At 43.3% G+C, this 7,846-nt stretch overlaps 1 protein-coding gene across 1 annotated transcript; it reads right to left on the bottom strand.

The window, feature by feature from the left end:
• Window positions 1-3,756: 3,756 nt before the first annotated feature.
• LOC146975163 (uncharacterized) lies at window positions 3,757-7,670 on the bottom strand. Its single transcript, XM_085796952.1, has 5 exons — window positions 7,582-7,670; window positions 5,949-6,054; window positions 5,585-5,628; window positions 4,794-4,995; window positions 3,757-3,994 (listed from the first exon to the last, which is right to left on the bottom strand). The coding sequence occupies exons 2-5, from the start codon at window positions 6,019-6,021 to the stop codon at window positions 3,858-3,860; spliced, it is 456 nt and encodes a 151-aa protein (XP_085653078.1). The 5' UTR covers window positions 6,022-6,054; window positions 7,582-7,670; the 3' UTR covers window positions 3,757-3,857.
• Window positions 7,671-7,846: the final 176 nt, after the last annotated feature.

Raw genomic sequence — 7,846 nt, 5'->3', positions numbered from 1 at the left:
AATAATACTCCACTAACAACAAACTGTCACTGCAAGCTGACAAAATATATATTTTGTTTCCTGTTTTTCTTCTGTATATATTTGTTGATGCTAAGGAGTCACAGAAAATTAAATTCTAAAAATATCTTGAAATTTAGCCTACTGTTTTAATGGAGGTTGTTGTTATTTTCATTATTTATTCAGCTAATCAGCCTGAAAATTCTGTCCTGGCATATTATTGTATACATAATCTTACGGTATTGTATTGATGTGTGTTTAAAATATTGATGTCATTCTCCTAATTAAATATCATGTTAACTTATTTTGACAGTAACTATATTGTGAAAGTCTCCCCCTCACAGGACTCTTATTGTGAACGCATGCCCTTACACGACTCTGATTGTGTAGGAAGTGCACTGACTGTATTTATACTCACTGTGTGATCACAGTGGCCTCTTGTGGATTTCAGAGGGACTGTGCTGCTGTTGGTGTGAACTGTTCTTCTGATTTGTTTTATTCTGGAAAGCCAGTGCTTGTGCTAAGCTATGCGCTACTGTGTCCTGGACCTGTCTCTGTCTGTGCTAGAGATGGAGCTGAATTTCAACATGTCACTGAGTTCCATTTGATAAAATTAAAACAAACGAAAATAAAATGTTGATGTTGATTGTATTGTGAGTGTGAGTGTGTGGGAGGTCAAGTATTCAACATATGGACAGACCGGGGGTCAGTATAAGTTCTGACAACACAAATTGCAGTAAGATCAATTGTCTATTGTAAATTATAGCAGCTGAGGATTCATCTGAGTTTTAAAAAATGTTAGTTATGTTGTGGAAATTTGTCTGGCAAGATCTGAAATAAAGATTTTGAGACCAGCTTTTTTCTGTTTTGTGTGTTTTTTGCTGACCAGACTCTGGTTGAAGGCCACTCAGATGCGATAATAGTATCTGTGTCTTCTCCAAGCTGTCACAGAAGCACAACATCAAAGCTGGTGCCAGCTCTCTGTGCAGTGGGCACAGCTCTGTCAAGTCTGCTGCCCACGAACAAGGAGGGCAAAATGTTGAAATATCCCTTTAACAATGAAACGCTTCTGACTTTGCTGATGCTACAGTGTGAGTGTAGATATGGTGCTGTCTTAAGTTTGAGCCAGGAAGTGTCATGCGTCAAGTGTACAAGTATTTTTTCTGTTTTTTTTGCCTTTATTTTGCCAGGATAGCTGGAAAGAGACAGGGAATGGGGAGGGAGGGAGAGGGTTAATGACACACAGCACCAGGTGGAATCGAACCCAGGGCTGCTGCAGTGAGGACTACAGCCTCGGTGGGCTGCAAAGAGCTCCTGCTCTACTGAGTGAGCTATACGACCCCCATTAATTCATTTCTGACATCTTCATTCTGTAGTTTACAGTAATACACTGCCAGATGTCTGCTGCATGGTCTGAGGCGCTACCTGGTGGACGCTATTCAGAATGCATAGTAAATATGTGTCCTCTCTTCTTTCAGTGTGTCCGTCCAGGATGTAAGGAGGTCCCTGATCAGAGTCAACCCCCATGAAGCAGCATGCCAGGACACCGTCCTGCTGAATCAGGAGGTTCGATGGAAATCAAAATTTAGTTTTTAAATGATAAACCAACAGTGGTATCACATGGTCCTGTACCCATGCCTGTACAGGTTAATTGGTGGACATGTTTTACTGATATATTTCATAGCTGAAATAGTTGTAATACAGTTGTAATGTGTTCAGTGTTCACCTGTCTGGCAGTGAGACCGTCTTTATCATCTTCATGGCTACATTGCTGCTCCCATAATACACAAACTGTGACTGTGACAGTAACAAATGTTTTTTATTCTTTGATAAATCTTCACAAAATGCAATTAACAGTTTTATTTGATGCTGTCACATGATCATTAACCACTGGGCTCTGCTGTGGATCATGACCTGTGTCAGCCCATCACATCGCACTCAAAGCAAGCACACATGGCAACAGTGGAGAGTACAGACAACTCTAGTGAGTCTATGACTTGGTCAAGTGTGTTGGACGTCCCAGAGCTCAGAGACATGTGTAAACCCTCAGAGGCTCAGCTGTTACATTCATTAATATTCATGTTTTATTTGAATCCTAGATCGGACTCAAACATGGCGTCCAATAGGTGTGATTCTCACTTGTCACATGACCCCACAGCTGTTTCCTCCACTGCACATTACATCTCTGTACCATGACAAAGATAAAACAGACTTTTCTTTCATAGACATGTGAAAGCAGCTGATTTACTAGTTAGCTTTAGCGTTAACTTTTAGCTTTTCTGTGTGGCCATGGCAGGGAGCAGCATCACTGTCGTCACTGCTGCCCTGCTGCATGATGGGAGACTCAGCGAAGGTGTCAGTCAGAGTTCAGCAGATGTGAGATGTCAACATTTCCCAGAGGCAGCAGCAGCACAGAGCAGCTGAGCAGGCGGCCAGACATGAGTCCTCCATTCCCCCGCCGCGGCCACCACCACCACCACCACCGCCTCCGCCGGCGCCGCCACCACCGCCACCGCCACCATCCTGCTGCTTCACCATCCACACTGAGAGAAACAGGGATAGGAGGTAGAGGGGTGGGGTTAAAGATCTGTTCCACCAGACTAGAGAACACCAACGTCACACATGTGTCCCTCAGCAGTGACTGTGGTGGCTCTGTCCCCAGAATGTCTCTGTTCACCTGGACAAAGGTGAGTGAGGAGGAGGAGCCCGTCATGAACACTAGGGGTGGGTATTGCCAAGGACCTCACGATACGATACGCATCGCGATACTTGAGTCGCGATACGATACGATATTGCGATATCCAAATTTTGCGATATATCGCGATATATTGCGATATTCTACGATATTCTACATAGTTCACTGAAAAATGTAAAAGGCATTATGCATCTTAAAATCCGAGTTGTATGTACATCAGACGATAGTGATAATTCATGGGACAAACTGAGTCAAAACAATGTAATTCAAATTATCCATGCCATTTTATACAAGTGCAAGTTACAACAACATATTTCAATTGGATTTACGTCTGAAACATGATTTATTATTTGAAAAAAAAATTGAAAAAAAATAAATAAATTGATATTGAATATCGATATCGTATCGCGGTATAAAGTATCACGATATATTGCCATATCGATATTTTTGCCCACCCCTAATGAACACTTCCTGTTTGAGCACACCTGACTTAACCCGGTTACCACTATGAACAAGCAACAACCAAGAAGGAAATTGCAGCTCTGCCACTTAGCAACCAGCTGTGCCATGCAACAGTTGAACCATCATCACGCACAATCCAAAAACAGGCAAAGATGGGGCAATCATAGGCTCACCCAGCTGTCAGTCAAAGAGGCCCCGCCCTCGGTCCTCTACACTTTGGGTGTAAACAGGTGAGCTCTATAAACGGTCTTCATGGAGGGAGAAATTACTTGTAGATGAAAGCTGTTTTATGATGTTTATTTCTACAGTAAAGTTGGACAGTTTGATGAGACTCTCTAGTGGTTGAGGAGAGGAACTGCAGCTGAAGTCCAGGAGAGCATAGTCATGTGTTTGTGTTTAAAGCAGTAGATTTATCTTCATCATGGACATCAAGGTTTTTATTGAGCACAACAGAGACACAACAACACACACAGACAAAAAGTGACAGTAAGGGACGGGGGTGGGGGGCTATTTCCCAACATTTATTGGGGGTGGGCGGTAGGTGCAGGACCATGTTGATAGTTCAGCTGCCCGTGGTCCAGCCTCACCCTCAGCTCCACAGTCTCTTTTAATAGTTTTGATTGCAGACCACTTGTTTTCTTCTCAGAACGTGTCCCCAGAGCGGCCGGCGTCTTCACGGCGTCCCCGCTGCATGCTGGGAGCTTCAGTGCAGGTCGAGGTCAGGGACGGAGGAGCAGTGTGACATCATGTCCCAGAGGCAGCAGCAGCACAGAGCGGCCGTACAGGCGGCCAGACACGAGTCGTCGGCTCCGCCCTGATCCTGTTGCTCCACCACGAACACTGACAAGAGGGAGGGGCTTCATCATCACACACTCGCCTGTCTCTAGCTCAACACCACCCTCACACAGCTTTGACTTTCAGGCTCAACCATGAGTTACATCTTTACAGGTAAAGCAACACCATGTGACCAGAGGCTGATGCTGCTGGGTTTCTCAGTGAGTCTTGATGCTGTTTGTATTTAAAGGACAATTCTGGGCAAATTCAACTCGGGGCTGTATTTTTCTAACATTTTAGGTCTAAAAGAAGGAATCTGAAGATTTTCAGTTTAATTGCTCCTGTTTTGCGGTAGTTGTGTTTGTCCCCGCATCGCCACGGCAGCGATGAATGGGAGCGGATTGAAGTTCCGCCGCTTAGGCTGTTTACATAAACAAACTTAAAAAAACTTCTCGTGCATGTTTGCGTAGCCATCTGACGCTGTCTGCAGAAAAAAAAAGTTTACTTCAAGCAAGTCAAGAGTTGATATTCCTGTGTTTATGACACAAACCGAGCACGTCAACTTGGGTGTTGTCGGCTTGCTTGAAGTAAATGAACTTCTCGGTGCATGTTTGAGTAGCCATCTGACGCCGTCTCTGGAAAAAAATTGCGGCTTTGAGGGATGTAAACAGCCTGAGCAGCGGAACTTCAATCCGCTCCCATTCATCGCTGCCGTGGCGATGCGGGGACAGACACAACTACCACAAAACAGGAGCAATTAAACTGAAAATCTTCAGGTTCCTTCTTTTAGACCTAAAAATGTTACAAAAAATACAACCCGAGTTGAATTTGCCCGAAATTGTCCTTTAATCTGTTGTTGACCTACCTGTCTGTTTGGGCTGCTCTCCATACGGCCTCGGACCATCCCAGTGGCAGGGGGCCCCTGGGGGCCCGTGGTGGTAGCCCTGGTACCCAGGCTGAGTCATGTAGGCTCCTGGGGGTCCCATCGGCCCCGCCGGCCCCATGGCCCCCGGGGGCCCATGATAGTAGGAGTGGTCTCCTCCACCTGCATACGTCTGAGGGAAGGTCTGCAGGGAGCGGAGGTTGTCATCATGGTAAAAGAGGAGAAGAAAAAAAGTTAGTTTAAATAGTTTTGAATCACATTAAAAAATACTTTCTTGAGAATAAATATGATTCAGAGTGATATTGATACTGTTCTAGATATTTATATATTATTATATAAACAGATCTTCGTATTTAGATTTATAATACATTTCATATGTTTTTTAACCATGGGAAATCAATATTTTATGAGCATGTTCATATTTTTCTTCTCTTTCAACAAACCATTGACTTTCAGGTCTGACCCGTAAACAAAATAAATAATAAATTGTTTGTCCTGTGTAAACATGGCAGACTGTCGTCATGGTGACAAACATTTTAAAAGGTGGTTTTACTAGTTTATACATTCCAAAGCCTCAATTTTCTCCTCAGTCAAAAAAGTTTGACTTCATCTTCTTTTCTTTTTTTTGTAAAACTGTGATTTTTCAATAATTAAATAATATAAATAGGTTTAGACTTTTCTTTTTTCCCCCCTTTTTTTAAAAATCTGATGCTCTGACAAAAAAATGAAAATATTTTACAATGACATGATGTAGAGTAGTGCATGCTGGGTACCTGGTAGGAGGAGCCAGGGAGGGCTGTCGGCTGTGAGATGAGAGCTGTAAAAAGATGAGAGGTCACAAGATTGAAAGGAGATCACACAACAACTGAAGCTCCGCCTTCTAATATTTAAGTGGCAGCTGAGGATATCTGATCATTTCACATTGTAGGTTTTATTACAGACAGTCAGAACTCCTCTGTCATATTAACATTTTTGAGAAACTGTACTTAGGGTTATGACCGTGAGCAGGAGGTAGTAATAATAGAATAGTTTAAGTTTGAAAACTCTTGTGTTGTGTTTATATGTGACAATAATGATAACTGTAGGAACTTTTACAGCCTATGTGTAATTTAATGATATTTACTGTGTGTGACCGACCTGGGGGGTAGCCGGGAGCCGAGTGTCCCTCAGGGAAATGAGGACGGTACGGAGGAGGCTGTTCACTGTTCATTTGGACGGAGAGATGATGAGGGATGAGTAGAACCTAGGAGAGGACAGACAGAGGTGCAGCTGAAGCTTTGTCTCTTTGAACATTTAGCTTGAACTGTTTTCAGTCTGTTTCCTTTTGAAAAGTTAGGTAGGCTACACATGAAAGTGGACACATTTTAATAAACTGATGTGACTATGACATCTGAAACATCCAAACCAGTTCCTCCATTGTTTTCATTTTTTGAGATATTTACAAGATAGACATGGAAGATGTGTGATTCCAAAAGAAAAAAACATCAGAAAACAATAAACGTTTGGTCTCACCATGGTTTATTGGTTTCTGATCTTTTTTTCTTTTCTTTAGGTCAGATTCTGACTTTTCAGGTCACTGAGCTGCTCTGAGATCAGCTGATAAACCCAGGATCAGTAATCAATAGACTATATGTTAATTTGGCAGCTTCTTTGTTCATTTGTTTAGTTAGTTTGTGTGAATGGCAGACTCTGGTTGGTCACGTGACACAATGACGGAGCAGTCTAATGTCTAGTCATCTGCCCTCATACCAGTGCTAATCCAATCTACTGGTTTCCATGACAACTGCAGCCTCGGTCTACGTTCATTGTTGACTAAACAGTCTCGTTGTTTGTTCTACTGGTTTCCAGTTCAACCAGATAACGGTCAGCAAACATGTCATCATGTGACACCAGTATGCTATAGATTTTTACAATATTTTCACACCAGTTGGAGCCAAACAGAGTTAGTTGATCTGGTGCCAAACATCAGCAGTAAACCAATAGGCCTAGGCTACATACTGGCCTACGACAGAAGCAGCGTTCGTCATCACATCGAGGAACTATGGGATAATTTAATCAGACGTTATTGGGTGACAAACTTTAAAATGAAGTTTTTGTCAGTGGACTTTGAATCATCTTCACATGACGTCGCTCCAGGCTGGTGTTTAATGAGCTGACTTGAATCTTGTAAATGAAGGACATGTACAAGATTCAAGTCAGCTCATTAAAAATGAAATAGTTGTAATGAAGTGATCATTAACACTGGTGGTGTCACTGGTGATCAATAACTGTGGATGATCCAGACTCTGTTCACACCTCTCCTCAATCACACACCACAGCAGAAAGAACCCAAAAGGATTCAGCATCTTTCCATCACCATGGTAATAACATCACTTCACTTGAGATCAAGTTAAAATTGTAGGTTTTCTCAGATGAGTTTGGAGCGAGAGACCGTTGGAGTTAAGCCTTAAACTCAGCTCTCAGATTAGATTAAACTACTGATCCAGGGTCACTGGTGATGTCAGGCTGCCTATCAGTCAGTTACCTAGGCTACACAGTCCCGTCTGCTGCGGTCAGTCCAGGTGTGAGCCTCTGTCCGGGTCAGGGAGTCTGGACAGTGAAAACAGCTGCTTTTCGCTGCCGAACTGAAACCAAGACCAGAACCAACCCAAATACTTCACAACTGTTTCTTATCTCCATGGTAGGCTAACAACTCTTTACATCAGGCGCAGTTTAAGAAGCTGCTGAGTTTTCTCATCTGAGTTTGCAAAGCGCGGTAGACAGGGCTTACCTTCAGAGGAGCTCCACTGCTGTCTGGACACAGCTGGCAGGGACAGAGGACAGAGGACAGAGGAGGCCTGACACCTCCCCTCTCCTTTTCACCTCCTTCCCCCCTCCCCCTCTCCACTCTCCACTCTCCCTCCCCTCCCCTCCCTCAGGTATCTCTGTCACCGGTTGAGATCAAACAACCCGCAGCGTTTAGACTCGAACCAGTGAAATTGAAACAACAACAACACAATCAGCTCCGACTTTCTCATTGTCACCAATCACTGTGA

The sequence above is a fragment of the Trachurus japonicus genome, chromosome 14 (genome assembly GCF_045865225.1).
Source record: "Trachurus japonicus isolate A0001 chromosome 14, Traja_1.0".
Taxonomy (NCBI): domain Eukaryota; kingdom Metazoa; phylum Chordata; class Actinopteri; order Carangiformes; family Carangidae; genus Trachurus; species Trachurus japonicus.
Note: the sequence above shows the minus strand (reverse complement) of the source record. Positions and strands in the feature narration are given on the sequence as shown.

Bases quoted from the DNA above. Each gene is read 5' to 3' on its own strand.
- LOC146975163 (XM_085796952.1), bottom strand. From the start codon at position 6,021: ATGAACAGTGAACAGCCTCCTCCGTACCGTCCTCATTTCCCTGAGGGA. The intron at 5,629-5,948 runs GTCGGTCACACA...ATCTTTTTACAG, and splicing joins GGCTCCCGGCTACCCCCCAG to CTCTCATCTCACAGCCGACA. The intron at 4,996-5,584 runs GTACCCAGCATG...CGCTCCCTGCAG, and splicing joins TCCCTGGCTCCTCCTACCAG to ACCTTCCCTCAGACGTATGC.